General features: G+C 45.6%; 1 protein-coding gene and 1 long non-coding RNA gene across 11 annotated transcripts in view; one reads left to right on the top strand and one right to left on the bottom strand.

The window, feature by feature from the left end:
* The window catches only part of arid4a (AT-rich interactive domain 4A), a 187,505-nt gene that overhangs the window by 134,974 nt on the left and 30,036 nt on the right, over positions 1 to 22,495 (top strand). For all 10 annotated transcript variants that reach the window (XM_072489314.1, XM_072489269.1, XM_072489277.1 and 7 more), the window contains 4 exons: positions 728 to 999; positions 5,517 to 5,714; positions 13,152 to 13,236; positions 22,188 to 22,383. In XM_072489314.1, coding sequence (XP_072345415.1) covers positions 728 to 999; positions 5,517 to 5,714; positions 13,152 to 13,236; positions 22,188 to 22,383 — 751 coding nt within the window. The remainder of the gene's footprint in view (positions 1 to 727; positions 1,000 to 5,516; positions 5,715 to 13,151; positions 13,237 to 22,187; positions 22,384 to 22,495) is intronic.
* On the bottom strand, positions 6,685 to 12,425 carry LOC140399871 (uncharacterized). The gene is made up of 2 exons (XR_011937906.1): positions 12,191 to 12,425; positions 6,685 to 8,095 (listed from the first exon to the last, which is right to left on the bottom strand). It is a non-coding gene; the product is annotated as an uncharacterized lncRNA (long non-coding RNA).

Genomic DNA, 22,495 nt, shown 5'->3' with positions numbered 1-22,495 from the left:
CTTCTGGAAGTACAAATGCAACAAATTTCCTGGTTCCCCTCTATCTACTCTGGTTGAGATCTCCTTGAAAAACTCTTAAGTATAAATTAGACACTATTTCCCTTTCATGAAGTCATGCTGACTCTGCTTGATTAGATTATGATTTTCAAATGTATTGTTATTGCTTCCTTAATTGATTCCAACATTTTTCCAACAATAGATGTTAGGCTAATTGGCCTAGATTTACCCACTTTTTGCCTCCCTCCCTTTTTGAATAATGGTGTCACATTGTCAATCCTCCAGTACTTCTCCCAATCCAAGGATTTGTGCATCCATTATCTCTGTAGCTACTTCTCTTAGGGTCCTAGGATGCAAGCTATCAGGGCCATATTTGTTCCCAAGCAGTATTGATGACTACCATACGCAGTTCCTTGATAACATATTTTGTATGTTTTAAATCATTTTTAAATGCTTAATGCCAACTAGCTCAACATTAATAGTTATTCATATTGGTAAACACAAGTAGCAATGGAACATTAATCGCTAATCAAGATGCATATTTTAACAATACCTAACTCTGAGTTGAATAATGGAACTGCTTGTGCTATAAAAGTGTCTTGGTTAAAGAACTTTTATCATCCAGACTTACGTTGAAATTATCCAAAAGGAATAGAAAACTGAACATTTTTGTTGAACGTATTGCAGTTTTAATTATAAGCTCGAGCTTAACTAAACTATCCTACTTTAGGGTCGGAGGAGAAATGTTACACCTGCCAAAAAAGAAGTCATTAAAGAATTTAAAAAAGAGAAGGTGAATGAGGAAATTAGTAAAGAAAATAAAGACGTGAAGGAAAACTACAGGAAACAGGGGGAGGAGACTGACACAGGACAGCAGAAAAATGTGTTAACGCCCAAAAGCAGAGCAGAGAAGAATAAGAAAGAAGAGTCTGAGAAAGATTCTGAGGAAGAAGAGGAAGGTGATGAAGACACCGAAGAGGATCATGAAGATAGACCAAAAAAGTATGTACATTGTTAAATATGCTATTACTTCACCAGTATTTATTTTACACGTAACTTGTAAGGCATGTGTGATCTACAAAAGTGCCTCTGTGTAGTGAGGTGCATGTTTTTTGAAAAATGCTCAGGAAGCAATGGTGCTGCAGAGAATTTACGAACTGTTTTCTGCATTTGCAATGCATTAAATAGTTATTATGCTTGAATTTCCTTGTATCTGATTGGACAGCCTTGCTCAGAGTTAGAATCATAGAAACTGTACAGTGCAGAAGGAGGCCATTTGGTCCATCATGTCTGCACCGACGCTCCGAAAGAGCGCACTACCCAGGTACTCTGCCGCACCCTACCCAGGTACTCTGCCGCACCCGCCCACCCCACCCTGTCCCCGTAACCTAGCCTGCACATCCCTGGACACTATGGGGCAAGTTAGCATGGTCAATCCAAACTGCACATCTTTGGACTGTGGGAGGAAACCAGAAGAAACCCACGCAGACACTGGGAGAACATGCAAACTCCACACAGACAGAGTATGGTGCCAGGAGGCGGTGGTGTTGTCACTGGACTAGTAATCCAGGAACCCAGGATAATGATCTGGGGTCCCAATTTCGGATCCCACCACGGCAGGTAGTGGGATTTAAACTCAATAAAAATGTCTGGTATTGAAAGTCGAATGATGACCATGAAACCATTGTTGATTGTCATAAAAACCCATCTAATTCACTAGTGTCCTTTAAGGAAGGAAATCTGCCACCCTTACTTGGTCTGGCCTACATGTGACTCCAGATCCTCAGCAATGTGGTTGACTCTTAAATGCCCTCTGAAATGGCCTAGCTAGCCACTCTGTTGTATTGAACCGCTACGAAAACACACAAAAAAGGAATGAAACCGGACGGATCACCCGGTATCGAACCCTGCAAAGTCCTTACTGACATCGGGGGCTTGTGTCAAAGTTGGGTTAGCTATCTCACAGAGTAGTTAAGCAACAGCCTGACATAGTCATGCTCACAGATTCATACCTTACAGACAACGTCCCAGACACCACGATCACCATTCCTCGGTATGTCCTGTCTCACCGGCAGGACAGACCCAGCAGAGATGGAGGCACAGTGGTATACAGTCGTAGGAGTCCTCAACATCGACCCTGGACCCCATGAAGTTTCATGGCTTCAGGTTAAACATGGGCAAGGAAACCTCCTGCTGATTACCACGTACCAGCCGCCATCAGCTCATGAATCAGTACTCCTCCATGTTGAACACCACTTAGAGGAAGCACTGAAGGTGACGAGCGCAGAATATGCTCTGGGTGGGGGGCTTCATAATCCATCACCAAGAGTGGTTCGGTAGTACAACCACAGTGCTGTGCTGTACTGTTCTATGTTCGATGGAGCACACCAGAATGACAGGGAATGGGATAGCATGATCTTGGTTTCGGACAATGCTCGGCACAACATCGAGGGCCGAAGGGCCTGTTCTGTGCTGTACTGTTCTATGTTCTATGTTCACAGACCGAGCTGGCCAGGTTCTAAAGAACATAGCTGCTAGACTGGGACTGCAGCAGGTGGTGAGGGAACCAACAAGAAGGAAAACATACTTGACCACATCCTCACCAGTCTGCCTGCTGCAGATGCATCTGTCCATGACGGTATCGGCAGAAGTGACTACCGCACAGTCCTTGTGGAGATGAAGTCCGTCTTCACATTGAGGATGCCCTCCATCGTGTCGTGTGGCACCATCACCGTGCTAAATGGGATAGAGTTTGAACAGATCTAGCAACTCAAAACTGGGCATCCAGGAGGCGCTGTGGGCCATCAGCAGCAGCAGAATTGTATTCAACCATAATCCTGCATAGAGTGCAGGAGAGCGTGCCAGGAACAACATCAGGTATACCGCAAAATGAGGTGTAAGCCTGGTGAAGGTACAACACAGGACACCTTGTGTGCCAAACAACATAAGCAGCAAGTAATAGACAGAGCTAAGCGATTCCAAACGAACGCATCAGAGCTAAGCTCTGTTGTACTGCCACATCCAGCTGTGAATGGTGGTGGACAATTAAACAACTCCCTGGAGGAGGAGGCTCCATAAATAGCCCCATCCTCAATGATGGAGGAGCCCAGCACATATGTGCAAAAGAAAAGGCTGAGGCATTCGCAACAAGCTTCAGCCAGAAGTGCCGAGTGGATGATCCATCTCTGTCTCCCCAGTATCAGAGATGCCAGTCTTCAGCCAATACTCCACGTGAGATCAAGAAACGGCAGAAGGCACTGGATACTGCAAAGGCCACGGGCCCTGACACAATCCCGGCAATAGTACTGAAGACCTATGCGCCAGAACTTGCTGCACCTCTAGCCAAGCTGTTCCAGTGCAGCTACAACACTAGCATCTCCCTGGCAATGTGGAAATTTGCCCAGGTGTGTCCCGCACACAAGAAACAGGACAAATACAACCCGGTCAATTACCTCCCTATCAGTCTACTCCCAGCTATCAGCAAAATTAAGGAAGGAGTTATCAACAGTGCTATCAAGCGGCATTTACTCAGCAATAACCTGCTCACGGACGCTCAGTTTGGGTTCCACCAGGGTCACCCAGCTCCTGACCTCATTATAGGCTTGATTCAAGCATGGACGAATGAGCTGAATGCCGAGGTGAGATGAGAGTGACTGCCGTTGACAGCATTTGACCGAGTATGGCATCAAGGAGCCTCGAGTCAATGGGGGGGGGGAACCTCTCCACTGGTTGGAGTCATACCTGGCACAAAGGAAGATGGTTGTGGTGGTTGGAGGTCAATTATCTCCGCTTCAGGACAACATTGCAGGAGTTCCCCAGGGTAGTGTCCTAGGCCCAACCATCTTCAGCTGCTTCATCAATGATCTCCCTTCTATCATAAGGTCAGAAGTGGGGATGTTTGCGGATGACTGCACAAAGTTCAGTACCATTCGCGACGTCTCAGATAATGAAGCTGTCCATGTCCAAATGCAGCAAGACCTGGACAATACCCAGGCTTGGGCTGACAAGTGGCAAGTTACATTCGCACCACACAAGTGCCAGGCAATGACCATCTCCTACAATGAAGGATTTCACCACCATCCTTTGACATTCAATGGCATTACCATCGCCGATTTCCCCACAATCAATATCGTAGGGGTTGCCATTGATCAGAAACTGAACTCAAATAGCCATTTTACTGCTGTGGCTACCAGGGCAGGTCAAAGGCTAAGAATCCTATGGCACGTAACTCACCTTTTGACCCCTCAAAGCCTGTCCACCATCTACAAGGCACAATCAGGAGTGTGATGGAATACTCTCCACTTGCCTGGATGAGTGCAGCTCCAACAACACTCTAGAAGCTCGACACCATCCAGGACAAAGCGGCCCGTTTGATTTCTCCCCCTTCCACAAATATTCAAACCCTCCATCACAGACAAGCAGTGGAAGCCGTGTGTACCATCTACAAGATGCACTGCAGTAACTCACCATGGCTCCTTAGACAACATCTTCCAAACCCATGACCACTACCATCTAGAAGGACAAGAGCAGCAGATACCTGGGAACACCACCACCTGGAGGTTCCCCACCAAATCACTCACCACCCTAACTTGGAAATGTAACACTGGTCCTTTACTGTCGCTGGGGCAACATCTTGGAACTCCCTCCCTAATATTACTACACCCGAAGGACTGCAGCAATTCAAGAAGGCAACTCACCATCAGCTTCTGAAGGGCAACTAGGAATGTACAATAAACGCTGGCCTTACCAGCGACACTCGCATCTCGTAAATTCATTTTTTTTTTAAAACAGTCACCCAAGGCCGGAATTGAAACCAGGTTCCTGATGCTATGAGGCAGCAGTGTCTCCTGTTTCTACTGAAGGCAAAGTTCAAATGATAAGAAAACAAAGAACATACTTTTTACTTTTACTACATTTCTCATCCTTTGGATATCCTGAGACATTTCTTAGGCCATGAATTTTGCCATGAATTTCTCTTATACAATCTATTCATACACCTGTCCCCATAACCTAGCCTGCACGTTCTATGTTCACTTGGTCCATAAACAGGGGAGATAAATGACATGTAAATCTGTTTTGGCAGTGGAGTGCATTTTTTAGGAAAGGTCTGCTGAGGGCAATCCAGGCAAGGACTGAGGCTTATTGCGTTGCACACACCGTGAATTAAGCCTGTGCACTTTGTGATCTACATGGCTTAGTACCAAGTTAGATGTGCATTGCCGCCTCACTGGTTAGATCCAGACCCTGAGTCACTGTCTGTGGAATTTGCACATTCTCCCAGTGTCTGCGTGGGTCACACCCCCACAACCCAAAAAGATGTGCAGGGTAGGTGGATTGGCCATGCTAAATTATCCCTTAATTGGAATAAAAAAAGAATTGGGTACTCTAAATTTATTAGTACCAAGTTAGATGTTGCATTTATTTCTGCTGCCATTGAAGAGATCCACAACTAAATTTTAAAACTGCGCTCTATATCTCAATTTTTATAAATCATTTGTTTCCTTGTTGGCTTTTCTCAGGGAAGGGAATGAAAATAAAGAGGAGGAGGAAGAAGATGAGGAGGAGGAGGATTTTGAACGATTCCCTTCTGGAACCAAGGTTAAAGTAAAATATGGGCGTGGAAAAAATCAGAAAATCTATGAAGCCAATATTAGAAATTCTGAAGTTGATGATGGCGAGCTTGTCTATTTAGTACATTACTATGGTTGGAATACAAGGTAAGAGGGTTGACTTTACAAATTGTTGCAATTATTTTAATCACTATTTATTTCTGTTGGCTACTGTAGTTTGGACTTAATTTTCATTTTTACAAAGCCATCAGAATTGCAGTTCCTGAAATGTAGTATTGTTTCTTTGCTGATACTACACACATTTCATTCCACCTCCAGACTCGTTTTATTAAAAAAAGGTTTGGATGCCTGTCATTGCAGCGCTGTATTAATTTAGGGGTTGTTTCAGCTATTGGCCTGAAATGGTGCGGCCAGCAAATAATGCTGAAATTTCTGCCAATCTTCGTTTGCGAGTTGCACAATTTCCTCCGAATCTCGTTACTTGCTAGCACGTGACAAACCAAGTGTAAACCAGTCAGGGACCAAGGAAGGCACCAAATGTATCCTGTGGCCATTCTTTAAGTTTTTTCGTAAACGCCACGACTAAATTGTGAAGACAGCAAATCAGCATCATGCACATCAGGAACTACATGTTCAAAAAGAAAAATGCAAAACCATGAAAACTTTTCAATATTTAATTCATTGAGGCTATAAAGCACAAAGCACATTTGGGTCTTGAGAAGAAATAAAGAATAAATTACCATAAAACATCTGCGTCCTGCTGCATGTAAAGCTATAGTAAGAAGTCTTACAACACCAGGTTGACGTCCAACAGGTTTGTTTCGAATCACTAGCTTTCGGAGCACAGCTCCTTCATCGGGTGAGGAGGAGCTTTGCCCCGAAAGCTAGTGATTCAAAACAAACTTGTTGGACTTTAACCTGGTGTTGTAAGACTTCTTACTGTGCCCACCCCAGTCCAATGCCGACATCTCCACAACTTATAAAGCCAAAGGTTGAGATCTATAGCCTATTCATAATTTGCGTAAATAAATTGACATTTATACATTTCTTCCAACTTTTACAAGAAAATCTGCACTTATGCCATGATTTTGATGCAAGGATCAAGAAATTCCAGACATTGTGACTCTTTATTTGACTCTTTATTTTTCACAAAACCTAGCAGAAAGTAGGTACAGTGGACCTACAAGTGCAGATCCAAAATAATACATTCTTTTGACTTTTTTTGGTTCTTGTTGGCACCTTTTCCTTTTGGTGCCTCGTCATGTGTTGATTCTTGACATGGATGTCCAATAAATGAGGTGCTTTTTTAACTCTTTCAAGGGATAGCCATGTCACTGGCAAGGCCAGAATTTGTTGCCCAGCCATAATTGCCCTTGAGAAGGTGGTGGTGAGCCGTCGTCTTGAACTGCAATAGTCTACCTGGTGCACAGTGCTGTTAGGAAGAGAGTTCCAAGTTTTTGATCCAGTGACAGTAAAGGAATGGCACTGTAGTTCCAGATCAGGATGGTGTGTGGCTTGAAGATGGTGGTGTTCCCATGAATCTGCTGCCCTTGTTCATCTGGGTGGTAACGGTCACAGGTTTGGGAAGGTACCATGAAAAGAGCCTTGGTGAGCTGCTGCAGTGCATTTTATACGTGGCATGGATTGCTGCCTTTATCAGTCAGTGATGGAGGCTGTGAATGTTTAAGTTGGTGGATGGGTGCTGATCAAATGGGTCACATTGTCCTAGATGACATGACGCTCACCAGTGTTGTTGGAACTGCACTCATCCAGGCAAGTGTTGTCAGAAAATTTGCCAGTGTTTGAAGCTGGGATGTTGAAATACACTGATCGGTTCTCTGCTTATGATTTTAGCATTACCACTGTTTATTGCCTTAAATTAAGCAGAGGTAAGTCCTGGTGCATTAATGTTTTCAGTGGCTGGCCTCAAACGCTGCAAAGTTTGCAACACTGAGCTAGACTAGCCCCTGCATGAGTGTATATTAATTTAGATGGAGAAAACATTTTGGCCTCGCAATATTTCGTTCAACATGAGTTCTGAGTTAATATAAACGACTGAAAGTACAGATCACTGAAAAATCCTTAGTTTAATGAGCTGGTTAATTCCCTTGTTTAGGGCTTAACAGGTATGGAAATCAAATATTACATTTCTGTTATTATACACAATTTTTGTGGAATTTGCAAAATGTAATGTTTTCTGAATTGTGAAAAGCAGCTTATTACTATTTAATATGAATTGCCTGTTTATCTTCCTTGGAAATGTGTTTCTGTGAGAGAAAACCTTTTATACGGTCATTTGAATAGAAGTTGGATTGATGCCTCGGTTGCCGGTGGGTAGTATTACACTCCGATAAGATTGAAATTCAGTCATGGATTGCAAGAGTGCTGCTTCAGTGGTTGGCTGTCACCTGAAATCTTGAGGTTGGAGTTCACTGACAGCTGTCTTGCAAAATATGTTCTTATTCTTCATAAGAGTGTGCTTGACATTTGAAGCTTCTCAAATCCTCCCGTGCATCCTAGAGGAAATGCTTGAGGGGGCAAGGACAAATCCATTTGGTTAGCGCTTAGAAGCAAGAGAGGTATGATCACACTACTGAGAGTATTTTATAGACCTTGAGAGTGACTGAGATAGAGGAGAAAATCTACAGGGAAAAGGAAAGAACTATAGAGTGGCGATATTGGAAATTTTTAAATATTAAAATTGGAATAATATTTGATTATAGGGTGAGGAGGAGGAGAAATTTCTGATGATTTTAAGCAGAGCTTCCCGAACCAGTCTCAATCTCAAATAGGAAGGTGGCATTAAAAGAACTGGTGCTGGGGAATGAGTGGACCAAGTGTCTGTGGGGAAACGTTGAGCTACAGAGTAAACTATGGATCATAAGGTTTAAACTAGTAATGTAGAAAAGCAAGGAACAATCTAAAGTAGATCATCGAAATTAGAAGAGGGTTCATTTTAAAGGGATGAGAAGAGATCTAGCCATGATAGAATGGAACCAAAGACTGACTTGGAAAAACTGTCAGGGAATAATGGGTGATCTTTGAGGAGATGTTTCTGGTACAGGGGCATTCCAACAAGGGAGAAAATGCCAGGGCTCCTTGGATGGCAGGGGAGATGGAGAATATGACAAAACAAAATGGCTGTTTGATGCATGTCCGTTAAATTATTCAAGCGTGTAGCAGGTCAAATATAATAGGTTAAGAGGGGAAGTGAAGAGAAAAATCAGACCTGCAAAGAGAGGATATGAGCATGAAACGCAGTTAACATAAAAACAAACCTAAAAGTCTCTTCCTGCATGTAAATATGAAGCGGGTAGTAAGAGGTAGAGTGGAGTCTATTGGATGCAATGAGTACAGTATATACTTTGAGGTGAAAGGCAATGCCAGAAAACTTTTTGAGTATTTTATTTCATAGATTTCATAGAATTTACAGTGCAGAAGGAGGCCATTCGGCCCATCGAGTCTGCACCGGCTCTTGGAAAGAGCACCCTACCCAAGGTCAACACCGCCACCCTATCCCCATAACCCAGTAACCCCACCCAACACTAAGGGCAATTTTGGACACTAAGGGCAATTTATCATGGCCAATCCACCTAACCTGCACATCTTTGGACTGGGAGGAAACCGGAGCACCCGGAGGAAACCCACGTACACACGGGAAGAACGTGCAGACTCCGCACAGACAGTGACCCAAGCCGGAATCGAACCTGGGACCCTGGAGCTGTGAAGCAATTGTGCTATCCACAAGGCTACCGTGCTGCCCCATATTGGGGCATTTATATTGGGGTTTACTGCGAAAACAGATGCGGACAAAATCTAGGAAAAAGCAGAGATGGTAGAGGTAATGGATGGGGTTAAAATTGATCAGGACGTACTGGAAAGGTATGCTTAGAGTGGAGAAGTTATCAGGTACATGAGTGGAATAGCAGGGCTTTCCATAATCTTTGAAACTTCTGTAGATACGGTGGAAGTGCTAAACGATTGGAGAGTCACAAATTCAAGAAAGGCTGCAAGGACATTCCTCGTAAACAGATTGGTCAGTTCAATGGCAGTGGTGGGTAATCTTTTGGAAACCGTAATCAAGCAAAGAATTAACAGGCACTTGGAGAGATTTGATTTAATTAAGAAGAGCAAGCACAGATTGTAAAAGACTGATCGTGTTTGACTAATCTAGTTGAATTTTAAAAATTATTTAATGGGATGTGGGCATCGTTGACAAGGCCAGCATTTAATGCTCATCCCTAATTGCCCTCGAGAAGGTGGTGGTGTGCTATGAGGAAGGGAGCTCCCAGATTTTGGTCCAGTGATAGTAAAGGAGCAGCAATATTGTTCCATATCAGGATAGTGTGAGGTTTGGAGAGAAATTTGCAGGTGGTGTTGTTCCCATGCAGCTGCTGCCCTTGTCCTCTTAGTGGTAGAGGTCAATTTCAAGCAGACACAAATATAAATTTTGGGCAAGAGATGCAGGGGAATGTGAGGAATAACTCTTTTCCGCAGTGAGCTGTAATGACCTGGAATTCACTGTCACGAGGATGGTGGAAGCAGAGATGGTAAACAATTTCAAAAGGAAATCTGATCAGTTGCAAGGAATTAACTTGCAGGGCTTTAGGAAGAGTGATGGAAATAGGACTAACTGACTTGCTCTCCGAAGAGCCTTTCTGGGCTGAATGGCAGCCTCCTGTATAGATAACTCTATAATTGAGTGGTTTGGATCTGGAATTCACTACCTGAGAGTGTGGTGAAGTCAGATTAAAATGGGCTTTGGAGAATTAACTGAAAATGACGAATGTGCAGGGAGAATTTCTCCTGCAGACAGCCAGCATAAACAGCAGATTCTGTAAACTCAAATAATATATATCTTAAGATTTTTTTTTCAATGTAACACCATAAAAACCATATTACACATCCAGTACAATTCTCAACCACCACACCCCCCCCCCCCCCCACACACACAAAGAGAAACAACCAAGACAAAACCCAAAGCAAATGCCGAACCCCCCCCCCCCCCCCGCTCTCCCCTAACATCTGACAGTGACCAGCTCCCTGAAATAGGAAATGAAAGGCTGCCAACTCGAATAGAACCCTTCTGCCGAACCCCTCATGATATACTTGACCTTTTCGAAGTGCAGGAACTCCATACGGTCACTTTTTTAAAAAAATGTATTTTGTTACAAATATGTATCAAAGCAGGTTACAGCAAATGAACATCCCGTGAAACATACTTCCCAGCAATCAACTATACAATCTGTACAACCTTACCCCACCCCCCCTCGGTGACGAATAGCTCCTCAAATACGGTCACAAACATACCCCACCTTTTCTCAAACCCCTCTGCAGAGCCCCATAACTCATACTTTATCTTCTCCAACCGCAGGAACTCATACAGGTCACCCAACCAAGCCGCTACCCCGGTGGTGATGTCGACCGCCACTCCAGTAAAATTTGCTGCCGTGCAATTGAGAGGCGACGGCCACGACATTGTCCTTCCTCCTCTCCATGAGCTTCGGCTTCTCTGAAACCCCAAATATTGGCACCAAAGGGTCTCTGTCCACCTCCGCCCCCACTATCCTGGCTTGGATCGCGAGCACTACGCCCAGAATATTTCGCAATTTTTCACAACCCTAAAACATGCGCACGTGATTCGCTGACCCCCGTCCACACTGATCTGCTACCCCCCTGGAAGAATTCAAGTCATATGCACCCTGTGCACCATCTTAAACTATATCAGGCTCATTCTTGGACAAGCGGAGGTCCCATTTACCCTATGTAGTGCCTCACTTCATACTCCTCAATTGATCTCCTCTCCCAACTCTCCATTTCTCCTTGATCTTCACCACCTGTTTGCCTCCCTGCTCCCCCAGCCACTTGTACATGTCCCCAATTCTTCCCTCCCCTTCCACATCCGGAAGCAGCAGTCACTCCAACAGGCTGTATCCTGGCAACCTAGGGAACCCCCTTGAGACGTTGCGCGCAAAGTCCCTAACCTGCAGATACCTGAACTCACTCCCCATCGGCAGCTCTACCCTCTCCTGTAGCCCCTCCAGACTGGCAAACCCCTCCTCCAAATACAAATCCCTCACTTTGATCAGCCCTCCACCTCCTGTATGCCCCCCCCCCCCCCCCCGGCTCAAACCCATGATTCTTGCACAGCGACGTTAACACCGACATCCCTTCAACCCTAAAATGCTGCCTCAACTGATTCAAAATCTTCACCATAGACTGCACCACCGGGCTCCCTGAATACCTACTCGGTGCCATTGGCAACACTGCTGTCACCATAGCCCTCAAATTGGACCCCTTACAAGAATCCTCCTCCATCCTAACCCACTCTACCCCCTTCTCCTTCCCACTATCCTTGAACCTTACCCATATTCGCCACCCAGTAATAATGAAGCAGGTTCGGCAACGCCAACTCCATCTACTGCCTCTGCTTCTGTAGCAGGGTCCTCTCAGCCCCTTCCCCGCCAATACAAAGTCCAAAATGATCGTGTCCAATTTCCGAAAAATGGCCTTTGGTCTAAAGATCGGGAGAGCCTGAAACCCATATGGTCACTTAACCACGACAAAGCACTGGGTGCAATCGAAGTTCTCGCAAAGGCGAGCGCATCCGCCTTTGCCCTCACCTGCAGCTCCGGCGAGTCCGAGACCCCAAAGATAGCCGCCTACGGGCAAAGCTCCACCTCAATCCCAAGAATTCCTGACATGGTGCTGAAGGAGGAGACCCTAAAAGCTCACCAGTTTCTGGACAGGACCAGAACATATGCGTGTGATTTAAACTTGGGAGTTGGTGTTGACCTTCCCAGCAATGCAGATCTTTTCAATCATTTACAGGTTGTATTATAATATGTTAATTATGTCTCTCTGTGCTGCCCTCTTAACCTGGTATGCAAATTACTGAATTGGTCTATTTGCTCCTATACAATCTCTCATGAATTTGTGTTCCCCTTTGTGTATGTCGAAAATGTGCTCTTTTTTTTTGACTGACTTTAACAAAAAATGAAGCCCTTTCGATGTTGTAGTATATTCATTTAAATAGTAAACCTTCAGTTTTTTAAATGGTTATTTTACAAAAGAAAAATTTAAATTAAATGTAGTTCCCGGCCATTCGTTAACATTATTTTTTCATTCTATCTGACTGGAGGAGAAGAATGCCCTCAGATAAGGGGGAAAGAAACCTTGTTCGATGTGGAAAGAGGTGGAGCAGGGAAACTATAAAAGTGCTGATTTATATAGTTGGATCTGGTGTCTGTTACGTCTGTTTATCTTGGCTTGTGGTGCTCAACTCCGATTTCAATAAGTCTCTTGTTCTGTTTCTGATTTACTTGAAATTACTTTTATGGTGTTTTTTGGAGTTTGTCAGCTGAGTGCTTGTTCCTAATTGTATACTCTAAGTTTTATCTGGACTTTTTTTTTGCAGAACCTACTGTTCTTGTTTGCTTTGGTCATGAAAGAGATATATTGTATAGTTTTCTGTTCCCTTTACACTTCAATTCAAACTGTTTAATTAGATTTTGACGTTCTATTTCTGTGTTGTATTTGATTCAAATGTGAGTTTCTGAAAGTATAAGATGTCTTCTCCTTCAGGTATGACGAATGGGTAAAAGGTGATAGAATCCTCTGGCCTTCAGAAAGAGGTGCACCAAAAGGGAAACATAGAAGAAAATTAAAGGTAATAGACGATGTACCCTATTTTTATGAATCACTTCTTGACATTTTTTACATAACATAATGTAGGGAGGAAAAGAATCGTGTTGACGAGGAACATTTTAGCCAGATATTCAATTGGCCGTTGATGGGTATCTTGTAGTGCAAGGATTGCTGAACAAAATGTTTAAAAGATTACCATTTCATCTGCTGTAAATTCCAGTGTTTGAGCCTTTCTTCTCCCTTAAGGCATCATGGGAATAGGAATTGGCCATTTAATTAGATCATATCTGAAAGATACCTCAACTCTTTTTACCCACCGTAGATCCATATTATACTATATTTCTAGACTATTTACCAAGTTCAATAAAAATAGACTTTAAATCTGACCTTTTCTAATTTAAAATGTTTCCATTGGGGTAGGTAGTTATGTATTTTAAATCTAGATTATTCTGTTCGTTGTGGAGTTATAAGATCAAACGGGTAAGTAATTAAATTGAGAATTGAGTAGTGTGCTGGATTAACATATTGTCCTTTTGTTTGATTGCCCTTTCACGTGTTCAAATCCATAACCGATTGATTAAAAATTTGCTATCAATGGGATGAAAACCAGCTGAGTTCCATAAGGCCATGAAGTGCACCTCACTCGCTTAAACCCAAGCAGTGAAATTCTACAAGCTATTGGCATAAAATTGGTTTATAAGAACCTTATTCTATTTTTTTGTCGATGTGGGTTTCAGCACAAAACTCGGATTTCAGCACAATTTAACATGGGAATTGGTAAAATTAAAACTGATCAGGGCAAAATAAAAAGAAGCTTCCCCATGTATATTACAGTAATTGTATCAAGGGCTCTATGTTCGCAGGTTCATTACATACTGAGCAACCAGAGATGGCAACATATCCCCTTTAACGCATTTTGGTCATTTTGTACAGTTCCGATTTCCTAACATCTATTTGTCTACTCGTTTTTACGGGGTTTTTTTCAATAGAAATCAAGGGTACTGTGGAGTTCTGCTAATGTCAGAAGTTGTGATGCAATCTCTGTCTTCCACAGGCTCTAAACATTCTTTTCCATACAATAAAAATATATAAATTAGATAGTTTCAGACAAGACAGAGCCTCACTTTCAAGTAGTGCTCCTTGTTAGTTTTAGTCTTCTGTGCCCAATCTGAAAGAAACCCATCAATTGAGAGGGAGGGAATTTTGCATGCAGGTGGGCACCAGTGCCATGGAGCAAAGACAAGAGGGTTTAAGAGTGTAACAGAAGGCATGGAACAAAAAAAAAAAACCTTTGATCAATTTGAGCATGCTTTTAATAGTTCACTTATGCAACCTTTTTTTAAAATTCCATGTCTCCTGCTTCAAGTCAGACAGATGACTGTGGCTCACTGGGCTAAATCGCTGGCTTTTTTTTTAAAAAGCAGGCCAGCAGCACGGTTCAATTCCGGACCAGCCTCCCCGAACAGGCGCCGGAATGTGGCGACTAGGGGCTTTTCACAGTAACTTCATTGAAGCCTACTTGTGACAATAAGCGATTTTCATTTCATTCATTCAAGCCTCACTTTCTTTGATTATGTAATCTAAGCTGAAACTAGCCTGGAACATAGAACATACAGTGCAGAAGGAGGCCATTCGGCCCATCGAGTCTGCACCGACCCACTTAAGCCCTCAGTTCCACCTTATCCCCGTAACCCAATAACCCCTCCTAACATTTTTGGTCACTAAGGGCAATTTATCATGGCCAATCCATCTAACCTGCACGTCTTTGGACGAATATGGAGAAAATGCTTTGTTGTTCAGGTGTTATCTTTCAGATGACATATTAACTTGTGGCCATTTCTGATTGCTTAAGAGAATGTAAAATATCCTATGATTCTCTTGGAAGACTAACAACAGTTGCCATTTGATCTTCTGAGGGAAAATATCCATTAATTTTTATTTTAAAAAAATATATTTTATTCAAATTTTTCGGCCAAACAAAACAATACAAAGGTGTCTTTTTTACAACAATAAAACAATATAAATAACAGTGGCCGTTTTAACAAATAAATAAATAATATATAAACTAAATGGCAACTGCCATAACCAGAAATAATAACTCTCCAAAAGTAAAATCAAACAATCCATTATACATAACCTAGTACAAATATCTATACAAAAACACCCCTGAGGACCCGCCCGAGCCCCCCCCCCCCCTCCCCCCTGGGTTGCTGCTGTTACCTTCCCATTTCCTTTATCGTTCTGCGAGGTAGTCAATGAACGGTTGCCACCGCCTGGTGAACCCTTGAGCCGAACCCCTTAGTGCGAACTTTATCCGTTCCAGTTTTATAAACCCTGCCATGTCATTTATCCAGGTCTCCACGCCCGGGGGTTTGGCTTCCTTCCACATAAGCCATATCCTTCGCCGGGCTACTAGGGACGCAAAGGCCAAGACATCAGCCTCTTTCGCCTCCTGCACTCCTGGCTCTTCTGCAACCCCAAATATAGCCAACCCCCAGCCTGGCTCGACCCGGACCCCCACCACCTTCGAAAGCACTTTTGCCACCCCCACCCAGAACCCCTGCAGTGCCGGGCATGACCAAAACATGTGGGTGTGGTTCGCTGGGCTTCTCGAGCATCTCCCACACCTATCCTCTACCCCGAAAAATTTACTGAGCCTTGCTCCGGTCATATGCGCCCTGTGTAAAACCTTGAATTGTATCAGGCTTAGCCTGGCGCACGAGGACGACGAGTTTACCCTACGTAGGGCATCAGCCCACAGCCCCTCCTCAATCTCTTCCCCCCCAGCTCTTCTTCCCATTTCCCCTTCAGCTCATCCACCATGATCTCCCCCTCGTCCCTCATTTCCCTGTATATATCCGACACCCTACCATCCCCCACCCATGTCCCTGAGATCACTCTATCTTGAATCTCCTGCGTCGGGAGCTGCGGGAATTCCCTCACCTGCTGCCTCGCAAAAGCCCTCAGTTGCATGTACCGAAATGCATTCCCTTGGGGCAACCTATATTTTTCCGTCAGCGCTCCCAGACTCGCAAACGTCCCGTCTACGAACAGATCTCTCAGTTGCACAACCCCAGCTCTCTGCCATGCTCCAAATCCCCCATCCATTCTCCCCGGGACAAACCTATGGTTATTTCTTATCGGGGACCGCACCGAGGCTCCCGTCCTTCCCCTATGTCGTCTCCACTGCCCCCAAATTTTCAGTGTTGCCACCACTACTGGACTTGTGGTGTATTTCTTCGGGGAGAACGGCAACGGCGCCGTCACCATTGCTTGTAGGCTGGTTCCTTTGCAGGACGCCATCTCCAATCTCTTCCACGCCACTCCCTCCCCTTCTCCCATCCACTTACACACCATTGAGATATTGGCGGCCCAGTAGTATTCACTTAGGCTCGGTAGTGCCAGCCCCCCCCTATCCCTGCTACGCTGCAAGAACCCCCTCCTCACTCTCGGGGTCTTCCCGGCCCACACAAAACTCATGACACTTTTCTCAATTTTCTTGAAAAAAGCCTTCGTGACCATCACCGGAAGGCACTGAAACACAAAAAGGAATCTCGGGAGGACTACCATTTTGACCGCCTGCACCCTACCCACCAGTGACAGGGGCACCATGTCCCATCTCTTAAAATCCTCCTCCATCTGTTCCACGAATCTTGTTAAATTAAGCCTATGTAAGGTTCCCCAACTCCTGGCTATCTGAATCCCTAAGTAACGGAAATCTCTTGTTACCTTCCTCAGCGGTAAGTCATCTATTCCCCTGCTCTGCTCCCCCGGATGCACCACAAACAACTCACTCTTCCCCATATTCAATTTGTACCCCGAAAATTCCCCAAACTCCCTGAGTGTCTGCATTATCTCAGGCATCCCCTCCACTGGGTCCGCAACATACAACAATAAATCATCTGCATACAAAGATACCCGGTGTTCTTCTCCCCTGAGTACTCCCCTCCACTTCCTGGAGCCCCTCAGTGCCATAGCCAGGGGCTCAATCGCCAATGCAAACAGTAACAGAGACAGGGGACACCCCTGCCTCGTCCCTTTATGAAGACGGAAGTAGTCAGACCTCTGTCTGTTCGTGACCACGCTCGCCACCGGGGCCCTATACAGCAGCTGTACCCATCCGATAAACCCTTCTCCAAAACCAAATCTCCTCAGCACCTCCCACAGATAATCCCACTCCACTCTGTCGAATGCTTTCTCGGCGTCCATCGCCACCACTATCTCCGCCTCCCCCTCTGGTGGGGGTATCGTCATTACCCCTAGCAACCTCCGTATGTTCGTGTTCAGCTGTCTCCCCTTAACGAACCCCGTTTGATCCCCGTGGACCACCCCGGGGACACAGTCCTCTATCCACGTCGCCATCACCTTGGCCAGGAGCTTAGCATCTACATTTAAAGGGGAAATGGGCCTGTAGGACCCACACTGCAGCGGGTCTTTTTCCTTCTTCAAAAGGAACGATATCGTTGCCTCCAACATAGTCGGGGGCAGCTGCCCCCTTTCCCTGACCTCATTAAAGGTTCTCGTCAAAAGCGGGGCCAGTAGGTCCATATATTTCCTATAAAATTCCATCGGGAATCCGTCCGGTCCCGGGGCCTTCCCCGCCTGCATGCTCCCAATCCCTTTTACCACCTCCTCCATCTCAATCTGTGCTCCCAGTCCCGCCCTCTCCTGCTCCTCCACCTTAGGGAATTCCAGCTGATCCAAGAAACACATCATTCCCTCCTTCCCTTCCGGGGGCTGAGCCTTATATAACCTCTCATAAAATGTCTTGAACACCCCGTTCACTCTCTCCTCTCCCGTTCCGTCTCTCCCTCCTCATCTCTCACCCCACCTATCTCCCTCGCTGCTCCCCTCTTCCTCAATTGGTGGGCCAGTAGCCGACTCGCCTTCTCTCCATACTCATACTGTACACCCTGTGCCCTCCTCCACTGTGCCTCTGCCTTACCCGTGGTCAGCAGGTCAAATTCCACATGTCTTTGTCTTTCCCTGTACAGTCCCTCCTCCGGTGCCTCCGCATATTGCCTGTCCACCCTCAAAAGTTCTTTCAACAATCGCTCCCTTTCTTTACCCTCTTGCTTCCCTTTATGTGCCCTTATGGATATCAGTTCCCCTCTGACCACCGCCTTCAACGCCTCCCAGACCACTCCCACCTGAACCTCTCCATTGTCATTAAGCTCCAAGTACCTTTCGATGCACCCTTAAACATACCCCCTCATCCGCCAATAAGCCCATATCCATTCTCCAGAGTGGGTGCTGTTCTTTTTCCTCTCCTACCTCCAGGTCTACCCAATGTGGAGCGTGGTCCGAAATGGCTATGGCCGTATATTCCGTCCCTGTCACCTTCGGAATCAGTGCCCTTCCCAAGACAAAAAAGTCTATCCGTGAGTACACTTTGTGAACATGGGAGAAAAATGAGAACTCCTTACTCCTAGGCCTACTAAATCTCCAGGGGTCTACTCCTCCCATCTGCTGCATGAAGTCCTTGAGCACCCTGGCCGCTGCCGGCCTCCTCCCGGTCCTGGACCTCGACCGGTCCAGCCCTGGATCAAGCACCGTATTGAAATCTCCCCCCATTACCAACTTTCCCGCCTCCAGGTCCGGGATACGTCCCAACATACGCCTCATAAAATTTGCATCATCCCAGTTCGGGGCGTATACGTTCACCAGAACCACCGCCTCCCCTTGCAATCTGCCACTCACCATCACATATCTACCCCCACTATCCGCCACTTTGCCTCAAACAGTACCCGTTTCCCCACTAAGATAGCCACCCCCCTGTTCTTCGCATCTAAACCCGAATGAAACACCTGCCCCACCCATCCTTTACGTAGTCTGACCTGGTCTATCAGTTTCAGATGCGTCTCCTGCAACATAACCACATCTGCCTTTAATTTCTTTAGGTGTGCGAGTACCCGTGCCCTTTTAATTGGCCCGTTCAGCCCTCTCACGTTCCACGTGATCAGCCGGGTTGGGGGGCTCTTTACCCCCCCCCCCCCCCTTGTCGACTAGCCATCCCCTTTTTTAACCCAGCTCCTCACCCGGTTCCCACGTACCCGTATATCCCCCCGACGGCGCCCTCCCGCCTCAACCACCCCATCCCATAACAGCTCCCCCTTCTCCTTAGCAGCAGCAACCCAGTTAACGCCCCCCTGCCCCCCCCCTCCGCTAGATCCCCCTCTAGCGTAGTTGCACCCCCATGTTGCTCCCAGAAGTCAGCGAACTCTGGCTGACCTCGGCTTCCCCCCTTGTCCTCGGCCCCCACTGTGCGAGGCCCCCTCCTTCCTGCGTCCCTGTTCCCGCCATAATTACCATAGCGCGGGAACAAAGCCCGCGTTTCCCACTCGGCCCCACCCCTAATGGCCGGCGCCCACAGTTCCTCATACTCCTTCCCCCGCCCCCCCCCCCCCCCCCCCCCCCCCCCCCCAACATGGGGAAGAGAGAAAAGTTACAGGATCACAAAATTAACAAATTGAAAAATCATCCCCTTTTCTCGCCCCACATAATCACCCCACCACTTTGTCCCAAAAGCTCTTTCTCTCGCCAGACTATTCCAGCTTCTCGTCCACAATGAATGTCCACGCCTCTTCTGCCGTCTCAAAGTAGTGGTGCTTCCCTTGGTGTGTGACCCACAATCTCGCTGGTTGCAACATTCCAAACTGGATCTTCTTTTTGTGAAGCACCGCCTTAGCCCGATTAAAACTTGCCCTCCTCGCCACCTCCGCACTCCAATCCTGGTATACGCGGATCACCGCGTTCTCCCACCTACAGCTCCGAGTTTTCTTCGCCCATCTGAGGACCGTCTCTCTGTCATTGTAGCGGAGAAACCTCACCACTATAGCTCGAGGTATTTCTCCAGCCTTCGGTCTTCGCGCCAGAACTCGATAAGCTCCCTCCACCTCCAAAGGGCCCGTCGGGGCCTCCGATCCCATTAGCAAGTGAAGCATCGTGCTCACATATGTCCCGACGTCCGCCCCTTCGGGAAGACCCAGGACTCTTAAATTCTTCCTCCTCGAATTATTCTCCAGTACTTCCAACCTTTCCACACACCTTTTGTGCTGTGCCTCGTGCGTCTCTGTCTTCACCATCAGGCCCTGTATTTCATCTTCATTTTCAGCAGCCTTTGCCTTCACGACCCGAAGCTCCAGCTCTTGGGTCCTCTGCTCCTCCTTTAACCCTTCAATCGCCTGTAATATCGGGGCCAACAGCTCCTTCTTCAACTCCTTCTTCAGCTCTTCCACACAGCGCCGCAGGAACTCTTGTTGGTCCGGGCCCCATAACAAACGGCCACCTTTCGACGCCATCTTGCTTTGAGCTTGCCTTCCTTGCCGCTGTTCCAGAGGATCCTCCGCAATCCGGCCGCTATCCTCTCCCTTATCCATGCGTGTCCGGGGGGGGGGGATTCCCTTCTGGTTTACCGCACAGTATTTTTGGCCGTTTAACTTGCCGTTGGGGCTCCTATTAAGAGCCCAAAAGTCCGTTCCAATGGGAGCTGCCGAAACGTGCGACTTAGCTGGTCATCGCCGCACCCGGAAGTCCAAAATATCCATTAATAATCATGAGCCATAAAAGTAGTAATGTAAAACTTCATCCACAGCTGCAGTTTTGTCATCTGTCATTTGAAAAACAAACTCCTGGAGAAGTAACTTTATTTCTTTAAGAAACTATCTGGAGTGGTTGGATTATGGAAATCACTGTCACAAAGATGTAATTAGAATAGATACACTTAAAGAGAAGCTGCATAAACAGATGAGGGATAAAGGAACAGAAGGATATATTAATGGTTGAGATGGAGTAAGGTGAGAGGCGATTCAAATGGACCCCAACACTGGCAGAGACTTGTTGAGCAGAATGGGCTGTAAATACCATGTAATACTTGTCGTGTTGGGTGCTCTGCTACACAGACGAACCAACGCGGTTGCGGAAGGTACAACTCAGTTTTATTACTAACAATATTAACATTTGTAAACTGGTTACTGTGGTTCGTTCATTACCCTCTAACCTGTGGACCCAGCCCTATCACTATCTTGGAAAGGCACTCAGCACATGGTGAATATCTGTGTGGCTTGCTGTGAGCTCTGTGCCCTGAGCTGTCTCCTGCTGGAATGAGCCGGAAGTGTTGTGTTCCCCGTTTTATAGTGTGTCTGCTCTTGCTTGTGATTGGCTGTGATGTTGCGTGTGTATTGATTGGTCCGTCGATCTGTCCATCAGTGTGTATGTGTGTTTGCACCATGATGTTTATCTGAATATCATGACAATACTCTGGAAATTATGCAAAATAGACTTTCACTTCTGAAATCAAGCTGTTTGATGTACATGTTTTCAAGCCAAGAGACTTGCTCACTTTATTAGATTCATAGGATAAACTGTAAAATGTTACCTATTTTAAACTGTTGAGGCGGTATTTTATGGCCCCTCCTGTTGGTGGGATTTTCCTGTCTGGCCAAAGTCAGTGGACTTGAATAGCTCGCAGCATACTCCGCCGTGATGGGGCGGTAAAATACCACCTGTCAGCTTGGAACATATCAATTCGTGTTCACTGATCTACACTGGTTCCTGGTCCACCAAACCCTCAAATCTAAAATCTTTATCCTTGTTTGCAATTCCGTCCAAGGGCTCACCTCCTCCAACCTTATAACCTCTGAAATTTCTGCACTCCTACTGTTCTCATCTTGTGTGTGTGTCTGATATTGATCCATCATCGAAAGACACACTTTTAGCTGTCTAAGTCCTAAACTCTGAAATTCCCTCCTATCCCTCTAACTCTTTCTCTCCTTGCAGATGCTTTTAAAACTTGCCTTTTCAACCAAGATTTTGGTCACTTGTCCAAACATCTCCATGTGACTTGGTGTCAATTTTGTTTGCTGACATTCCTGGCAAGGCACCTTGGGATATTTTAATAGTTAAAAGGCACCACATAAATATATAAATGAAAGTTGTTTTTTAGATACTAATTTCATTCTTTGTTATGTACAGAATAAACAAGATCATGAAAAGAAAGATGATGACAAGCAAAATAAAACGAAACGTGGGCGACCTAGTCTGAAATCTCCTCCAAGTGCCAATTCTCAACGTAGTTTATCCAAAACTCCAAGTAATGACGGCAAAAGTGGAACCAGAAGTATGCGGAATAATGTGTCTGATTCTTCACCTCTTCTCAATGGTGTGGAAGGTATGAATTTAAATGTTGTACTTTGCTGTTTCTTTCACCTTGAAGAGGTTTAAGGTTCCTAGTGCTATATTTATGATAATTAATGCTACACTGTATTGATAAGTATCCTTCA

The sequence above is a fragment of the Scyliorhinus torazame genome, chromosome 2, assembly GCF_047496885.1.
Source record: "Scyliorhinus torazame isolate Kashiwa2021f chromosome 2, sScyTor2.1, whole genome shotgun sequence".
Taxonomy (NCBI): domain Eukaryota; kingdom Metazoa; phylum Chordata; class Chondrichthyes; order Carcharhiniformes; family Scyliorhinidae; genus Scyliorhinus; species Scyliorhinus torazame.
The sequence above is the reverse complement of the archived record's forward strand: the minus strand, read 5'-3'. Positions and strand labels throughout refer to the sequence as shown.